Source organism: Cavia porcellus, unplaced genomic scaffold (assembly GCF_034190915.1).
Source record: "Cavia porcellus strain 051 isolate PalLab524CR breed Dunkin Hartley unplaced genomic scaffold, mCavPor4.1 scaffold_7, whole genome shotgun sequence".
In the NCBI taxonomy this organism is placed as follows: domain Eukaryota; kingdom Metazoa; phylum Chordata; class Mammalia; order Rodentia; family Caviidae; genus Cavia; species Cavia porcellus.
Window position 1 is genome coordinate 89,103,489 of NW_026947490.1, and position 19,118 is coordinate 89,122,606.

Genomic DNA, 19,118 nt, shown 5'->3' on the forward strand with positions numbered 1-19,118 from the left:
ACGTCTTACTCACGTTCCACATTACCTATCAGACCACGCTAGAATAATTCTTAGTATAGGAGAAAAGTAGCTAGTGGTTGACTCTGCACAAGACTTTCTTCTGCTAAACCCAACAATTTCAGTTGACTGCTGATTCAGAATTCTTTATTCCTCCAGGCATGACAGGGTGAAAATGTGATTTTTAGTACTGTATTCATTTTATAAAAACCACACTAAACTGAAACTATCAGAATTAACAGGAACAGTATTGTTTTTCAATAAACAGTTTTGTTTATTAAAGAAAAATGGGTTGGAAAGATGACAAATTTGGGTTTGAATATACTTTAACTGAGATACTACGAGCCAGGCAAGTTGTTCAGGTGACAACAGGCTCTGGATAGAAAGTACAGACTAGAGCTGTGGAGTCTGAAATCCTAGAAATAAAGTGGAGAGTCACAATGAACAGCTTTGCATTAGAGAGGGATCACCAGGAGAGAGATGTGGGAAGGTGGGAAGCATGACAGGGGAGGGGAGATCTAAAGGACTCTCGAGGGCACTGGTGAAACAATCAGGGTTAGAATGGATGATTCTCTACGATCTGTCAACTCTGGTTAACCATTTTATTTATGATACTGAATACAGGCTTATTTTCCAGATAAAGACATTACGGCATCCAGAGTGAGAATGACGTATCTAAGGACCCTATGCTTCTGGTAAATGGGTATGGCTGAGATTCAAATTCTTGAGATCCTGACTCCAAAGGACTTACTTTAACCAGTAGAGTACAAAGCATGTGAAGTTAGGATAAGGGGAAAGTGTATTGACTTTGAAGAAGGTTGTAAATTTGATTACCTATGTTAGGGGTAATGGGCATTCTAGATGAAAACATCCACAGCATCTAGGTGAGACTGGTTCTGAAGACTGGTGTGCGTATGTGCCAAAACTCATGTATGTTCAGATCTATTTAAAATGGAGTGTTTTGCATATAACCTGTAAATCTTGTACAGTACACTTCAAATAAGCTTTACTTATATAATGCAAACATTACATAAATAGTTTTGATACTGCATGCTTAGGGAATAATGAGAAAAACAGCTTGTTTTTTCCCCTAATACTTTCAGTGTATGATTGGTTAAATCCATACATGTGGAACTATTAAACATGAAGGGCTGACTTAGGGGATTGGATGAAGTATAAGCAACAGTATAAATTGTGAGTACTTGGTACTGGTTAGAAGGTGGAATAGCACAATAGGAAGTAAGCCTGAGAATTTAGTTTTAGGCCTCTAAGTTAACTGTAAAAAATGGAGTTTGACTGGTTCTGCTTTCTTTTTCTGAGACTACGTAGCCTAGGCTGGCCTTGAACTTGATTCTTCTGCCTTAGTCTTCTGTGTGCTGGGGTTACAAGCGTGTACCACCACCCTTAACTGATTCGGTACTTTTTAAGGCTTTTGTCTTATCCTCTGTATGAGCTTTGGTCTTTCAGCAATAAAATGCTGATATACTGTTTCTATATGATTGTTTTATAAAGTTTGATTTCTGTCTCTGTAGGTGGACAATAATACCCTCAGTGAGAGGTAGCATATACGAAATAAAAAATTAGCTGTATTCAGAGGAAGGTAAGGGTTTATGCTGCAGAAGTGTATGGGCCAAGGCTGAGAAAGGGAGTTGGTTCCATTAGTCATGGAAGACCTCACTGAGAGTAAAGAGAAAGAAGCTTTGAGAAGATAAGAGAAATTGACAGTGTTGATACTAGAAGATGTCAATAATCTCTGTAAATTAGGAGTTATATTTCTCTTATTGGGAGAAATAACCAGGAAGGAGCATAAAAATGTTAGATAAGTAGGGGCAGAAATGATACTATCACTAAAAACTGGAAGAGCTGTGAATTTTAGTTTTTGCAGTAGGGACAATTAGGAATGTCCTGTGACTGTTTCCTGCAGTAATGAATAATCTGAGTGTAAAAGCACAGAATTCAGATGGCGATAGTTACCCAGCAAAGTGAAAGATTTTATTAGGTAGGGTACTCTGACACTGAAATAGCCAACTCTGGGAACAATGTTATTCAGAATGCGAGTGAAGTCATAAGGGAAATGAGGACTTAACTGAGGAATCAGAAAGAGAGGAGATTCCAGCTGATATCATCAGAAATGTTCAAACTTGATATAGTGCTGTGACCAGAGTGGTGACTCAAATGGTAACATCATGGAGTTTAGGACTGAAATGGATTGGCTATAACACCCGTAAGTTAAATGTGATGGGATTATGTTTAAGAGGTCATCTGTTGAGTCTACTGTGGTGAAGCTAGAGATCTAGATTTTGGGAGATAAAAACAAAAACAAAACTACTTGTGGACAATGGATAACATGGATAGAAGAAGGAGTCCAAAAATAAATGAAGCGATTAGAGTGTGACAAAGCTGGTTGGGGAAGTAGTGTGACCTGTAAATCACAAGATCCCAGAACACGGCACAGAATGGTTCCCAAGGTCTTGGACATGGACTTCTTGCAAGAACCCAGTAGTTTTCAATAAGATGACCTACACCTGATGTCAGCCTGAGGAGTGGGAACCCAGCACCACCCTCAGTACCCCACAGGAAGACTTCTCTTGGGTTTCCTTCAGATTCGGACACTATCTAAGGACATAGACCCCCAAGTGCTTGCGATCCTGATCCCGCCTTTCCTCATGATAGCTGGCCCTGCTCTCTCCAGGATGTCTTGCTTTTTCCTCTTTTCCTTGCTCAAGCTCACTCAGCACAGTTTCTCTCTTCACTGTTTTTTCAAATAAACTTTGCCACTACTTTCTGCTCATTTTATTCTATTCTTTGTTTGAGATAAGAACCTGGAATCCAACTCCAGAAGGAGAGGCAAGCAACTCAGTAACATTTGACTGGTAGTGGTTGTGAAAAGATACAGTGAATTTTAGAAGGAGATACCTAGTAGAATTTTAATGTAGCCATCCATCCAGGAAAATCAAAGCCAGGAGGTTCTAGTAGCAGTTGGAAAGACCCAAAGAGGTCAATTTTTATTACTGGAAATGAAAAAGAACAATCAGCCAACACGTCTCAGAGGAAATGGGGAAGTGAAAATGATGTACACGAGTGCTTTATCTGAGAGTGATAACAGAGGGAGGAGACAAGGAGGGACAAAAGGATAAAGTGAATGAAGAGATAAAAATCAAAAAAAGCCACAAATATACATCCTAGAACTTAAACTTGGGCAGAAAAATCAAGAACTTACTAAGTATCAGGCATTATGCACAGGTAAAACAAGACACTGACAGGAAAAACAAAACCTTCAAAACAAAGGTAATTTAGAAAATACACAATCTCAACCAGGCATGGTGGTACATGCCTGTAATTCCAGCATTTGGGAGGCTGAGGCAGGAGGATCCTTGCAAGTTTGAGACTAGCCTGGGTTACAAAGTGAGCCCAAGGCCAACCTGAACTGCATAGTGAGACCCTGTACTAAAGGATAAAAAAATACACAACCTCTAGAAGGAAATTTGTTTTCAGGTGAAGCTCCTGAAGTCAAAGGCATGCTTATGACTTGGATGCAATTCTTGTCCTTAACATTTATTCTGAATCTACTTAGAACTTCTTGAACGACTATAAGAAGAAGGAAGAAATCAAGGCAAGATGGGAGGGAAGGAAAATAGAGGCAGTGATCAAAGTATGTTATAAGCAACCATGAATATGTTAAAATAAAAAACATTATTCTATATAACTAACAGAACTGAAAAAAAAAAAAAAACTTTCCTCAGCGTATCAGGCTTGGTTTTAACATTTAAAACACAGGTTCACAGAGATGTAACTATTTCTTCAAAGATTGGATGTATTCAAATCTGCTAGTCTTCTGTGACTGTGGAACAGTAAACACTTTTAAGATTGACAACTAAGAGCTTTGCCCTAGAATAAATTACCGTATGGTTATGGTGATGGTCTAACTTGGCAGCTGCGCCCTTACCACTTCTTCCTTCTTCCGCAGCCCTGATTGCAACTCCCCTTCCTGTCTGCACATGTAGAGAATTCTCGTCGGTTCCTCACATGTCATCGATGCCTGCTCTAACCACCACCCCTGGTCAAAGGCTACATACGTCCCATACCCCATATTCCGGTGGAAGGAGTCGGCACAGCCAGCATGGGTTGTGTGCTCCTTTCCTTGTCCTCATCCCAATAAACCTGTTTGTTTTGTACTTTTACTTATCTATTGTGCCAGAAAACTCTTTCAACAACCTCTATTTTGTGTCAAATAATGTGGATTCCATATAATTCTTGTGAGAAGATATAAAGTGAATTAGATAAAGACAGACTGTGTAGACAGTATGCATGTATGGTATGATGAAAATACTTGTACAGCAGTATACAGATCATAACCTATTTTAGTAGCTCCCATTTAATCCTCTACAATAGTAGCCATGATGTAGACATGAGTACTATATAATCGCAACAGTGAAAGTGATGGAGTAAGGATTAATCTGAATTTTCCAATTTCAGAACCGTGCTCACTGCATTATATTCCATTATCTCTGCTGACTTAACCAAATCCTACCTTGTTTTCAAAAGGATTTGAGATGCTTACATCTGTTCTTATCCCCAGAGGAAAAATACAAACATCAGACAAAATTATCATGTATTTAATTTTGCCTCAGAACAATTTTTTCCATCAAGTTCTGAAGACTTAAAAGTGTAAAAACTAAATGAACCATTTGGTTATAACTACATCTCAATATTTGATATTTCATTTATCTTTTGAAAAACATTCGAGTTCTAGACTTAAATAACCTAAGGGTAAAACAGGAATAGTAAGGCTTGTGATCAAGTTAGGTCAGTTTCATTGCAAGCAAACAGAATCACTGACCTAGGCTCCTGAAGAAAAATAATACAGTATTAAATTAACATAAAGAGGCATGTTAACAGATGGACAATAAAATCTAGCTCTAAGCTGTGTTACAATTTTTACCAAGCTGGGAATGGTGACATTTGCCACTAACTCAGCACTTGGGAGGCTGAAGCAGGAGGATTGCTGAGAGTTTGAGATCTATATAGTGAGTTCAAGGCCAGCCTGATTAGAGTGAAATCCTGTGACAAGATAAAATAAAACAAAGGAAACAAAACAAAAATAACATTTCCCCCTAAAGTCTAAATTCAACCTAAGAAATCTGTTAATTTAACCATTTGTGGCAAGGTTCTGGCTGCAGGATGCACCTATGAAACCATACCCACGAAGCTCCAGGCTGTCTGACCCTCGTAGAATTCTACCAGCTTGCAGCCTGTCCTTGCAGCCTGTGGTCCTTCCTTGTACTTAAGGAACCTTCTCCCACCTGCATCTCTTGATAGTCATCTTAATTCATCTAGTGACTTGTAATGGATTACAAGAAGCACATGAAAATAAGATCACGGCAAAGACTCGAGTGGCAGGTGATGTTGCCATTTCTGTAAATCAAATGACTTAAGAGATAATGTGCTATTAGAATTCCAAGGAAAAAGATGTGGTCCAGAATGAGAAAAAATTGTATTTATTTATAAAACTCAAGTTGTTATTAGTCCATGTCTTGGGAATGCAGAACACTAGAGAGATCACTGCAAACAATCTGAGAAGTTGTCCACAGGAGCCTAAGGAAACATGAAGCTTAAAGCTAATTCATAAGCTGAATGAGATGCTTGAATAGAAAAAAGAATAGTAGGTACAAGTTAAATACAGACGTTGGTTAATAATATATGAATGCCAGTTGTTTACTGTTACAAATATACTTTATTAAGGTATGCAAGACATTAATACTACAGAGAAAGGGTATATATGGGATAGGAAAACTCTACCTTTGAATTTCCTTGGAAATGTAAGACTATTCCCAAATTAAAATTTTAAAAATTATAGAAATTCATCCTATGCAGCTAGTTTTTCCTTTATTTTTTTACATCAGGAGTTGAATTTAGGACCTTGCACTTGCCAGGTAGGTGCTTATGCCACTGAGCTATATTCCCAGCCCTAGGCAGCTTGTTAAAACATTAGCTGTTAGACATCTGCTAGCAAGTGGACTATTTAAGAGCTCCTAGAAGTTTTACAAGGATGGAAAGACCTGAAAAAAGCTTTCTTAACAGGAACACACACTCTTGTAAAGGTTCTGGTCATTTCCAAGTAACAATACAATATTTTGTCAGTAATTAAAATGCTGTAAGTACAGTTGTAAGAATGTTTTCCAATAGCAACAGTTGTCCATAGAACTTTTCTCCTAAACTTTTACCCCCAGAAGGTTAGCATTCAGGAAGCTCAGCTGCTGTCTAAGAAACTTAATTAATCAAAAAGTCATTTCCGAGCTGTAACTATGAGTAAAAGTGCTTCAAGTGCACTAGCAAGCCTACAAGTTAATCAAAATGCTAATGCAGTACAAATTAAAGTTGTGATTAACATTTCACAGTAGCTGCTTAAGTGAATTGATCACACAAATGGGTTAAGCATTACTCATTTCCTACAGCGCCAACCGGGAAAAGGGTTGTTATGTGGGCATGAGGAGAGGAGCTGGGGGTAGAAGGATCCTTCATAATAGCATCAGACCATCAATAAACGATCACAGAATTGTCATACAAAAGCTTACAGGTAAAGTCACCCAGGAGGAAATAGCTTTCCAAATTATATTATAGTTCTTGAAGGGAGACTCCTTATAAATCCACAAGAGTAAGTAAAAGTGTTTAACTCTGCAAAATCCACACATTTGTGTTAGTTTTGGGCATCAGCTCCAAGTTGCTTCCTTGTTTTAGGTGGTATTTTGGTCATTCCACTGTGGAATTAACATGTAGCTTTGACCATCCATGGCTATGTTGAATAGAAAAAGTGTGCTAGAGAATAAAGCAGTTAGGAGCAGAGCAAATTCATTTAGAATAATTGTTTTTAAGTACTCTTTCATTAATACAACTTCATCAGGTCTTTATGGCAAATTATGAATTCCTGATGGTCTGGTCTGGAAGGCAGCTTAACTTAGATTAACCCCTTGATCTCTATGAATTTGATATGGTAACTTGAATTTTTTTTTCCATTCAGTATTTTTAAAAATTAGTACATTTGTGGCACATAATGAATACATTCATTGCAGGTAGTTGCTGCATGTAAAGGTACATGATATACCTTAATTCATTTCACATCCCCTTTTCTGCCCTTCCAAAATATCTTGGTTACTTCCCACCTTTCCAATTGAAAAAGATCAATCTCATCTTTCTTAGTCTGCCTTTTATTTCACTTTGAGTTCCTGATAAATATTTCAGTGTGTGTCTGATTTATTTCACTCAACATGGATTTCCAACAAATGATTCAAATTTATCCTTCTTTTTAGCAGAGGAGTACTCCATCAGTATAAACATCATATTTGCTTTATCCATTTATCTATAGATGGACACAGATACCATTTGCAAGATTTAGCTATCAGGGTTATGTCACTATGAATGTGGACATGCATGTATTGCTTAACTTAAACTCTTCTGAAGATGGATCAGATAGAATTTCTACTTCTAGTTTTCTAAGGAATCTCCATGCTGATTTCCATACTTGTTCCACCAGTTTACATTCCCACCAGCAATGTAAAAGGTTCGTTGCTCCAGCATTTATTATTTGACTCTTTGATGATGGTCATTCTTTCTGGAGTAAGATGGGACCTCAATTTTGTTTTTTCTCCCTTTATTACTATATGTTTGTAGTACATAATGAGTCTATTTATCATGGGTGAGTTTCTACATGTACAAAACACAACTTAATACTTTTTCATCTCCTTCTCCTTCCCTCTGCATCCTCCCTGGTCCCTTCCCCTTCCTATTTGAAAAGCTCTCCCTAGATTCCATCTACTTTGTATTTCTCTGATGACCAATAGTGGTGAACATTTTTTCATGTTTTTATTGGACATTTGTGTTCTTACTCTGAGAAGTATGTATTCATGTCCATTTTATGGCTGGGTCTTTTGAGTTTTTTAAATGGTCTGGATATCAGTCCTCTCTCCCTGGCATAGCTGTCAAAATTTTTTCCCATGTGGTATATTGTTTCTTCATTCTGCTGGCTGTTTCTTTTGCTATGCACAGCTTTTTAATTTGGCCAATTCCATTTGTTGACTATTGATGCTATTTCTTGCCCAACTGGGGCTACTGTTCAGAAAATCCTTGCCTAGGGATGTGCCTTTAAGAGTTCGGCTTATTTTACCTTCCAGCAGGTTATATGTTTCTGTTTGAATGTTTAGATATTTGATCCAATTTGATTTTAGTTTATGTGGGATGTGGGTGCAGTTTCAATCTGCATGGTGACAGCAGTTCTTGCCCCTTATACCAAAGATAAGGAGGCTGAATGTGTCTGGGGTTGTCTCTGCATCATTTATTCAGTTCTCTTGGTCCACATGTCTATTTTTTGTGCTAATACCATGTTGTTTTTATCACTGCAGCTTTGAAATATAACTTGAAATCCAGGATTGTGATGCCTTCTACTTTGCTCTTGTTATCCAGGATGGCTTTTGCTATTCTGGGTTTCTTCCAGTTCCATTTCTATTTCAGAATTGTTTCTCTAGTTCTATAAGGAATGCTGATATTTTGATTCGGATTGCCTTAAGCCTATATATCAGTTTTGGGAGAACAGTCATTCTGAAAATGTTTTGCCTATCCAGGAACAAGGGCTGTCTATTCTGGTTTCTGTTTTTCAAGAGTACTGTAGTTTCCCTTGTAGAGGTCTTTCACGTTCTTGGTTGGGTTAATTTCTAAGTACTGTAGTTTTTGTTGCTTGTTTTTTTGATGCTATTGAGAATGTTACTATTCTCCTAATTTCTTCCACTGTGCATTCACTATTGGTGTCAAAATGCTTTTTATTTTTGTGTTGATTTTGTATCCTGCTACATTGCTGAATTTGGTTGTTAATTCTAGGCCTCTTTTAGTGGAATTTTTTGGGTCTTCTATGTAAAGGATTGTGTCATTTGCATTAGTGGTAGTTTGATGTTTTCCTTTCCTACATGTATTTCCTTTTTTTTTTTTTTTCTCTTGCCTGATTGCTATGGCTAAAGTTTTAGGTGAAATAGTGAAAAAGAGTGGTGATCATGGGCATCCTTGTCTTGTTCATGATTATAGTGGAACACTTTCAGCTTTTCCCCATTTAATGTATCAGCAGTAGGTTTGTCATCAACGGCTTTTGTCAGATTGAAATAAGACCTTCTTTAACTACTTTAAGAAAGTTTTTTTTTTTTATATCACAAGTGACTGTTGGATTTTAAAAAGTTTTTTCTCTACTGATATGAACATGTGAGTTTTGTCCTTCCTTCTCTTTATGTAGTGTATTACACTTGCTGATCTGAGTATGTTGAACCATCCTTGCATCCCTGGGATGAAATATACTTGGTCATGAGGTATAATATTTTGATGATTTGCTGCATTCTATGGTACTTGAACTTTAAAAACAGACTATAAATTTATTCAGACAATTCAGATCTGACAGAAAATCTTAAGAATGTTTTAAGAATATACTATGTACACGCACACACACACACACTATTGTTTCAATCTTGTATGAAAGAATTAGGAAAATGTGAAATGCTTATTTCATTTGTCCATGATATCCAGAAATCTGGTATATGCCCAAGTCATTTTATCAATAATGTTACAGTTATTGATGTTTCTACCGTATCTTCAATGATATGAAAATCACCAATGTATGCTCAGAGCATTAATATTCCTTAAAACACATATTACTTAATGATAATCTTTATCCAACTTTTAATCAAAATGACAAGTTTTCTGAAGCTTATTGTGCTGTACTATCTCTACAAATATCTTTTCTTTGTTCCAATTATAAATATTAAAAAACATGAATGGCCTCCACTAAAATAATTAAGAAGATTTCATCTATTAATATTAAATACTCTTCTTATTAAGCAATAGCTGAACTATTTTTACCACTAATGTGTCTGACTCTTATTCTAAAGCTCACTTGTTCAAATGACACTGATATTTTTCAGTACACTGCAAGCTCACTGCACCTGTGCTTAGGTGTGCAGTTAAGGGTTAGAAAAGCCTTGATCCAACAGCAGTTCTGCCTCCTAGCATCAGCATATATTTCTATATTTATCTGTTAAATGAATTCTTAAGTTTCCTTCATCCTCTCCCTCCTTTTTTTTAAAGTGCTGGGGATCAAGCTCAGGGCCTCATGCATGTTCTTGTATCCTATTTTTTCTTATTCTCAGACACATGCTTACCTTAATCTTATAAACTAACATACTTTAAAATACACTGAAGATGATACGTGCTTTCATTAAAGGCATATATATATTATTGGTACTGTGATGTGATATGCCTTTAATTTCTTATAAAAAGGTCAAATCATTGTTCTAAAGATTAAACAATTCCAACAATAAGAAAATTAAGAAGGCTCCCTGAATGGAGGAAGATATACTACATGAATTCATATACTTTATCCTCCTTCTTCTGTTTATACAGTTGATTAAACCTGGTTTTGGCCAGCAACTTTATGATAACTGGTAAAGCCTATTAGAACATTTTAACATAGTTTGGGTCATATGAACCACATATTATCTCACATGTAAAGAAAAGAAAGGCTGAGAACTCAGTAGTTCAAAAACTTTTGAAATTAAGGAAAATAACTTAAACCAAAAGTTTATGTTAACTTTAGATGTAAGAATCTATGAAACAATGAAAATGTACCCACCAAGTCACAGCACTTTAAAGGTGCTGCTTTCAAGCAGTGAATCACTTAGAATATTTTCAAGGTAGCTGTTGGGCTCACCTATGTTTATTTCATTAGGTAACAGAATGTGAACCCATGTTAACATGTGCTCTAGCGTGCGGAAGACAGATCTTTACATATGCCCTCAATAGTTAAGAAGAAACATCTGCTGTCTTCTGGGAGAACTGATGTTCCATATCTCAAGGCAAGAAACCTCTGATCTGTTTATTGGTAAGAGAAATTTAAAGTTCTTCAAGGAAGGTCAGTGGAAGAAAAAATGGTGGTAGTATCAATTAGGCATTGAAAGAACTAAACTAAGGAAAGAAAACTCAAAATGATAGAGGAAATAAAACTCTGTGTGTGTGTGTGTGTGTGTGCTTAGTAAGTTTAAACATACGTGGAAGTTATTTTGGTGTACATACTTAAAATTTTTTATTAGTATGTAGATATACTTTTTATTATAAGGATCTCATAATTATGAAGGCATTCTTCTCACGAAGTAATCTGGTCATTTGATTGTTAATTTTCAATGACTTTTTAGTGAGAATGTGAGGAAACAAATGGTTAATTTCTTGGGTCTGTGTAGCATAATATAAAAACTTGAGAATGATCACAAAGAGCTCATAAAAAGAAAAAATGCACAATTGTGATTCCCAATATCAACAGATTAAAGAAAATTCATTTGATAATATTTTTAAAAAGGCAACCAGGATATCAACTGGACACTATAGTGATGTAATTAAAGCAGTTATAAATATTCCATCATATTAACAAGTCCCTCTTAGAAACTGGTTAAAGTAATTACAGGCAGCTGTTGAAAAGGGAACCAGAGTAATTAAAAGGAGGTGCTTTAGTGTACACTGAAAAGAATTAAACAATATTTATGGGAATTCCTGGTTGAAGAAAAAAAAACAAAAGAAACTTCTGTGAACATTTTATATTTTAAAACAAACTCTCACTACAGCCTGAGTACAAGTTTTAAATCCAACTTAATAAAATATTTTTGTAATGTATCTAAGCTTATACCGGAAAAAGCTTTTGCTTTGATGTAATTTAGGAAAGTTACTTGATTTTTATTTGTAAAATGAGAATAATAATCTTATTATATCACTACGCTACATTAAATGAGCTAATATGATGCAAAGCAGATATAATACCCTGGTACAAAGAAAGCCCTTATCAATATTTACTGTCACTACCACTGTTACAATGGTCTTCTTTATGGGTCATGAGAAAATAGTGGTGCTTTTGGTAGGCAGTAGGAAGTGTATGGATGGTGTGCAGTTCCTCAAATTTTCTGCTAAAATGTTAATTCCATTTAAAGTAAAAATTTTTAGAGTACTATTTTATTTTATTTTTTGGTGGTACTAGGCCTCCGACTCAGGGCCTTACGCACTCTAGGCAAGCACTCTACCAAGTTACATCCTCAGCCTAGAGTATTTCTTTGTGTGTGTGTACACATACAAGTGTCGATTCTCTTTTATTGACTATTTTTATGTAATATTTAAGGGTATTGTTGCAAAAGTCCATTAAAATAAATTTTAAAAAATTTTAACACACATTTTGATCCGAGGCATGTAGGTCACAGGCTTGGTAACAATAGCTGAGAGGTAATCTAAACTTTATTACTTCTGAAAGAAACTCCCAGATTAATCCAGCAAATTGAAGCAACGTTAAAACTTAAAACCTCAGTCTTCTGTCTCTCAGCTCACTTAATGGAATCCATGAAAATTTCTTTTTTATAGTAAATATCCTAATGTTCAGGTACCAGGAAATTTTGATGTAAAGGTCACATAGGAGGCAGTGAGAGTAATTATAAAGATGCATTCTTAACTGGCTTAATATTACATTTAGATATTTTTCATTTTAATAAAAATTATTTTAACCCAAACACTTGTGGGGATTTTTAGAAAGGAGCAGAGATATTAGAGCAGGAAAGAAGTCCTGGAATCTCTATGTGATTTCAGCAAACCTTTAACTGTACCAATATCAACCTCTTTGTCTCTTGATTGAAAGAAAAAGTGCAGTGGAGAGCTATTCAAAACACCAGAGACTTAACATCATTTTTGGTTCTGTGATTAAATTTAAAAACTTTAATTGGGTCACCTTTTTTGTGAGGGTACTAGAGTTTTGAACCTAGAGCCTTTGCAGTGAGCTATATCACTAACCCCTCCTTCCCATTTTTTAAATTTTAATTTTTATTTATATTTTATTTTTAAAAAGGGTCTCCCTAAGTCACTAAGTTGCTCAGGCTGAACTTGAACTTGTGATCATCCTGCCTTAGCCTTCCAGAGTGCTGGAATTATCAGTATGCAACATGACTGGCTTTAATTTTTTGATACTTATTTGTGATATTCTCATGAAGGTTAATTTTAAAGTCTTTCTTTGGTATGTCCAGTACTTAAAGGATATTTCATTATTTCTTACATTTTACAAATACACCTTATACCTATCAAAATCAAAAGATTCTAAAGATAAGGGCAAGGACAATAAATACCATAATTACAAAATTAACAGATAAAATTCCAAGCAGATTTTTAAAACAGTCATGTACAGTAATTTTTATATTTACTTTTATTGAAAGAGATAAAAATGAAAAATGCAGATGGTGGTAAAATATCAAAAGAAACCATGATAAAAAACACTTCAAACTAAAAAGTAACACAAATGATTTTGATATGTTACTTAAATTGAAACAGAAGAGGAAAAAAAGCAAGGTTTTATTGTACAGTCTGACTTCAAGCCAGGAATAAGTCTATTACAACTAGGTTTTCCTTCTGTGAAAGTTGCATAGAATATGAGTGTGAAGACTAGTTTTCATAATCTAAATTATGGGGCTCAAAGAACAAGTACACTTTTATAAAATGAAAGGAATAAAATATTAATGGTAAATTTACTATAATACGATAACAGAACTATCAAGAATGAGAATACTAATGAGACCTATTTCCTTGAGTCCTCAAATTGTTGTTTTACTTTGTAACCATTAATAATGCCCCACTCTTGTAAATGGTTTACTCAGACACGAGGGGTTAACTGACCAGCCTAAGCCTTACACTAAAATAGAAGCAGAAGAGGATTTATAGTGAGAGCTGATAGTACTGAGTCCTATCCACAAACTACAGGATCATGTTGATGTCCCAGGAGGGCAGTAGTGTAATTTTCAGTAAGCTAGGAGGGCTCCAGCTTGGAAAATTGCTTGAACCAATCCTTTCATGAGAGCAAGTGGAACAAAATTAGAACTGCCAGTCAGTGAAAATTTTATTAACTCTTGACTTTCTCTCCAACTTTCTCATTAGAAACTGATATTCTTTCCTATTATTGAATTATTTATTTTTGTCACAGTATTGTAAGAAGTCTGCAGGAATAAATAAGAGGATTCAGGTTAAAAAATTGGTCATTTACTAGGTGGGTCCTGAAAAGCTGTATCACACATTTAATATTGTGAAACTAGTACTTATTTACAATAGAGGAAAACTACACACACAAATGTTTATTGGCAGGAGAGTCAAGTGCAGCCACTATAAATTATACTTGACAACAGTATCTAATGCTATAAATTGTTTAAAAGATTATATAACAAGATAAAGTTTGTAAAAGAAAAAACTGAGAGGTTAAGTGTGTATTTGTATGTGTACAATGAACAAAACAAAACCTCCAAAGACAAGAAAAAATTGTTCACAGCCATTGTAATCCAGTTAGTGAATTTGGTCTTTATAGGATTAATGGTGAATAATTCTAAGGCACTAGAATACAAGGGAGTATCCAGAAAACATTGAGGGAATGTTGAAGGATTCAGGCACCAGCCTGAGACATTCTCAGTGGTAGACTGTAGGACAATGAGAATCAAAGCAAGTAACGAGAGTGATACACTGTAACCAACAGAATAAAATAACATCTATGAATCTATAGCTATATAGCTAAATGATGACATAAAACCCAAATAAATGGGGAGAAGTGAAAGCTCTTCATAGTATAATGTCAGAAATGATGGAAATAAAAATATCAGAATAGAAACAATTACAAAAGACACAAGATCTTTATATAATATCAAACTATCATCCCACCAGATAAGAGTACTTATTAATTATAGTAAGAATAAAAAGGAATTTTATAGTGGAGAGGGCAAGCATTCACCACCAAGTATGCAATTTAATATTACCAGTAATGGATAAATGTATATGATGAGCCTCCTGATACAGTATTTTTAGAGAGCAAAACAGAACTGCTGGGATATTCTCACCAAAAATAATAATTTGAATGTCTTAGTGAGGAAACATCAGGTAGCTTCAAACTGTGAGACACTGCAAAACAACTAGTCAGCACTCTTCAAAACTACCAAGGAAGACAAAGGCATTAAAGAGACATGACGACTAAATGAAATCCTGGTGCACAGAATGGATATCAGTGGGATAATTCATAGTGACAAAATGTGAATGAGTTATGTAGATTAGCTAACAGGATTGGATAAATACTTTGGGGAAAGAGGAAGAATGGTATACAAAATTTCATTGTCATGATTTTAAAACTTCTTATATGTCTGAAAATATTTCAAAATGAAATTTGAAACAAGCTTTGAAAAATCAAATCTGAAAAGGAAAAAGTCTTTTTTCATGGGAAAGGTATAATTCTTAGGAATGACTTTTATTACACTGCTTTTACAAATTACCTAAAGTAAAGCATACAATTCAGGATGAAACATTGCTCTACAAATGACATTTAGAGGTAGCAAAAATATTTAAGAAATATAAATATCATTCCAAGAAATTCTAAGTAAAAACGGACAGTAGGCTCCTTAGTATCTAACAGAATCTCTTTCTCTAATGGTATGTTTAGAAACAGGTGCTAAATTTGGAAATTATAATGAATTTTTGAATTATTGCTGATTGAGTGCTAAGAATTGTCAATTTACTTATCATCCATAATTTTTACATATAATGTAAAGATTATAATGCACAACATTTTCCATGTATAGCAACTGACTTCCTTTTGCACCGTTTGTTTTTCAAGACTTTCTGACCCCAGAGTTCATTAACAAGTCAGCCTTTGAGAGGCAAAAAAGAGTTATAGGAAACACAAATGAGCATCCAGGGTCACAGCTAAAACTTTTAGAACTTTAACCTCTGTTTGTAAAGTGTGACTAATAAGGAATGGTAAATCATTTTCCTAGAAAGGTAAACCAGCTGTTAAAAGTGTGTCAGGAAATTTTATATGTTTGTTATAGCCTTATTTCCCTTCTAATTTTTGATGACTTGTGCTCTTTTAAAATATTTTCTATTTTTTTTTCTTTTCAAAAAGTAATTGTTATTTTAAAAATTTCTGTTGGTACACGTTTGCAGTACATAATGATTATATTCCATGTGGGATACTGGTACATGTACACAACACATCTTAATCCTTTTGTCATCTCTTGGTCCCTGTCCCTTGGGTAAAAGATCTTTCTCCCTGGTTTTTTTTATTATCTACCTTTTATTCTGCACTTTAGTTACTTATACTTTGGGTTTTTCATATTAATCATGTGACATTTAAGCTTGTGTGTCTGACTTATTTGACTAACACTATAGTCTCAAAGGATATCCATTTTCCTACAGATGGCTCAAATTTATCATTTTTTAAGGCAGAATAGTACTCAGTTGTGTATAAATGCCACATTTTCTTTATCCATTCGATAGACATCTGCTAGAGGTTCATTATAAAGCATTAAAACATTTTAGAAAAACTTAAAGAAAAATTAAAAAGCTCTATAAATCCTGCTATTCCGAGATGGCTGTTAAATCCCTTTCTTCCCCTACCCTTGCTCACTATTTGGGATTTAACCCAGGATATTTGCACTGAGCTGCATCCCTTGGTTGGACTCAGATTTCTGATTGTCTTGTCTCAGCCTCCCAGAGGGCTGGAATTGCAGGTATGCTCTGTTAAATATTTTATATTTCCCTCACCAAAACCAGATCCTCCCATAATCATCCTCCTGGTAAATGGCAGTTTAGAAGCTCTGAAATAATTTTCTCTAAAAATCTTTGTGCAATCCACTAGCAGACTTTGTTCATTCTCCTTGAAAAGAAAAAAGAAAAATCAGTATCTAGTCAATTCACACTGGCCTTATCCATATTATCCAGGACCAAGCACCATCCTCTTTTGCCTCGTCTTAGAGAAAAGTCAACATATAAAAATTTCATACATATAGTTTCATATTTCACATTTTAACCAATGTTCAAGAGGTACACTTGTAGAAAAATGGATGTAGTTTGAGGTCATAATCTTACGTGATACAAATTAAACACAGGAGCTTAAATATTGCATGGTTTCCTTTACAAGAGGACCATAAAGTGCAAATAGTTAAAGGCAAAATAAAAGATAACAGGAAATAGAGAGATAGATTTTTTGCAAAAGGGAAGGCAACGAAGGGAAGGAGAAGGAAGAGGGGAGAAAAAGAGGACAAAAAGGAAGATGTCTTTTGTTTTGGTACCAAGGATCAAACTCAAGACTGCACACTTGCAAGGCAGGCGCTTATGCCATTGAGCTAAATCCCTAGCCCCGAAGATGTCTTTTGTAAGTGAATGAACTCTCCATGAGGAACGCAATCATTATGCACTGAAAATTGTACCAATAAAAACAAACAAACAAACAAACAAACAAAGAAGTATCATTTATCAGGTCTTTTGGTAGCATCAAAGACTATTCATAATTATGAAAACACTCCTTCACTTTTTCTATTATATTTCTGTGAGGCTAGATTGTCTTCATTTACTTCAGCTAAAACAACATATCATAATAGACACTTTGAGCTTACTGTAAAAAGGAGATAAATGAATCTAGCTAGATTTTTATTAAGATTGATATAAAGTCTAAGTACAAAATGTAAAATAATGCCACTTTCACTATTTTTTTGCTTTAAAAGGTAATTTTTCATGAGAAATCATATTTATGTTGACATACTGTATCTAATTTTAAGTGAGGTAAATACTTGAGATTCTCATTTTTAGTCAATATGGAAAATATTAATACAGTAACTGTCATGGTTTATGTCTGTGTCCCCCAGGCCTCATGAGTTTGCATTGTGTATGTGTGATGGTTCATTGTCTAGTGCTTGGATTAATGATGTCAGTGCTCCACCCACATAGGGGTGGAGTCAGGATGTGATGTAATGGCAGGAAGAAGGTGTGTCTTGTTCTTGGCTGGTTCGGGCTTGCTGTTTGCAGCAGCCATGAACGGCAGTCCTGCCATGCCCGCCTGCGTTGGAGCCAACTGAGTACAGAACTGTAAGAAATAAACCTTTCCTTTCCCAACTTTGGGCTTCAGGTATTTTGTCTCAGCCACGAGTAAAAAGTAACTAAGACAGTAACTAACAATGACTACTGAACCAATGGTATAATGGTTTTCTTTTTAATCAGTGTGAACTCCAGAATTCTCACTATAGTTCACAAATGCCCTGCAGATCTGACCTCATTTTCTCTACAATCTCTATTCCCTCCTCTCTGAGACCTCATTTTCCAACCATCTCCTTCCATCTTTCTTACAACAGCCTCTTTGATTTTTTTCCTTGAACACACTAGTAACTTCCAACATGAGAGCCTGGGTAGTTGATTTCCTTAGTGTTTGGAAAAAACTCTTTCAGAAATCCTATGGTTCTCTCCCATTAATTCTTTCTTTAAACGCCATCTTAGCCATGTGCTGACTATCATATAAATAGTACAAAACACTACTCTGCCTTTTTCTTCCTTCAGTATGCTTTATTAGTTTTTTTTTTTTTTAAAGCAGTTATTACCTCTGGATTTATATCTTTAATTGTCAGTCTTGAGTCAAAGTCCCTCCTCTTTTGTCCACTGCTATATGTTCAATAAATAGAAACAAGTGGTGATAACTTAATGTATTTATATTTACTTTTCTTTTGTAAATTCTTGATTATATTCACCAAGTGTTTCTCAACAATAACATTTTTAAACAACGTTAAGTACATTTTATCCTAAAAAAAAAAGAAAAAAAAAAGTGCAGAAATGACAGAAAAACTAGTATTAGAGAAATCACATTCATACCTGACACACTCTGAGAGCCTGGTCCAAGACTGTTTTGGTATCAGTGTCATAGTCTGGGCAGGGCAGCATGGCTCGGCTGAGATGTGCCTGGAGCAGGAGATGTGCTTTGGTGTGAGGACTGTCAAATGAATGAGGATTTAATTCAATAGGAAGACATTTTGCCAATTCGCTGTTCATATGATCTTCATTGTGTCTTACTGGCAAATCTGTATATTCTTTTGCATCCTGAAACAAAACAAAACAATCCATGTACGTATGCTAAATTAGAAGTAAAATAATGCTTACCTTTTCTGCTAACTTTTAAAACTTGGTTCAGAAAAACCATAAATAACCATATCCCTTAGACTTCTGCACTGTTTAACACTATCAAATATATAAGCAAAAGACAGTAATGTACAGTATGTCTGAAA

At 35.1% G+C, this 19,118-nt stretch overlaps 1 protein-coding gene across 6 annotated transcripts in view; it reads right to left on the reverse strand.

Moving 5' to 3' along the window:
* The window catches only part of Ascc3 (activating signal cointegrator 1 complex subunit 3), a 315,181-nt gene that overhangs the window by 11,606 nt on the left and 284,457 nt on the right, over positions 1-19,118 (reverse strand). For all 6 annotated transcript variants that reach the window (XM_063253931.1, XM_063253927.1, XM_063253928.1 and 3 more), the window contains one exon: positions 18,709-18,933. In XM_063253931.1, coding sequence (XP_063110001.1) covers positions 18,709-18,933 — 225 coding nt within the window. The remainder of the gene's footprint in view (positions 1-18,708; positions 18,934-19,118) is intronic.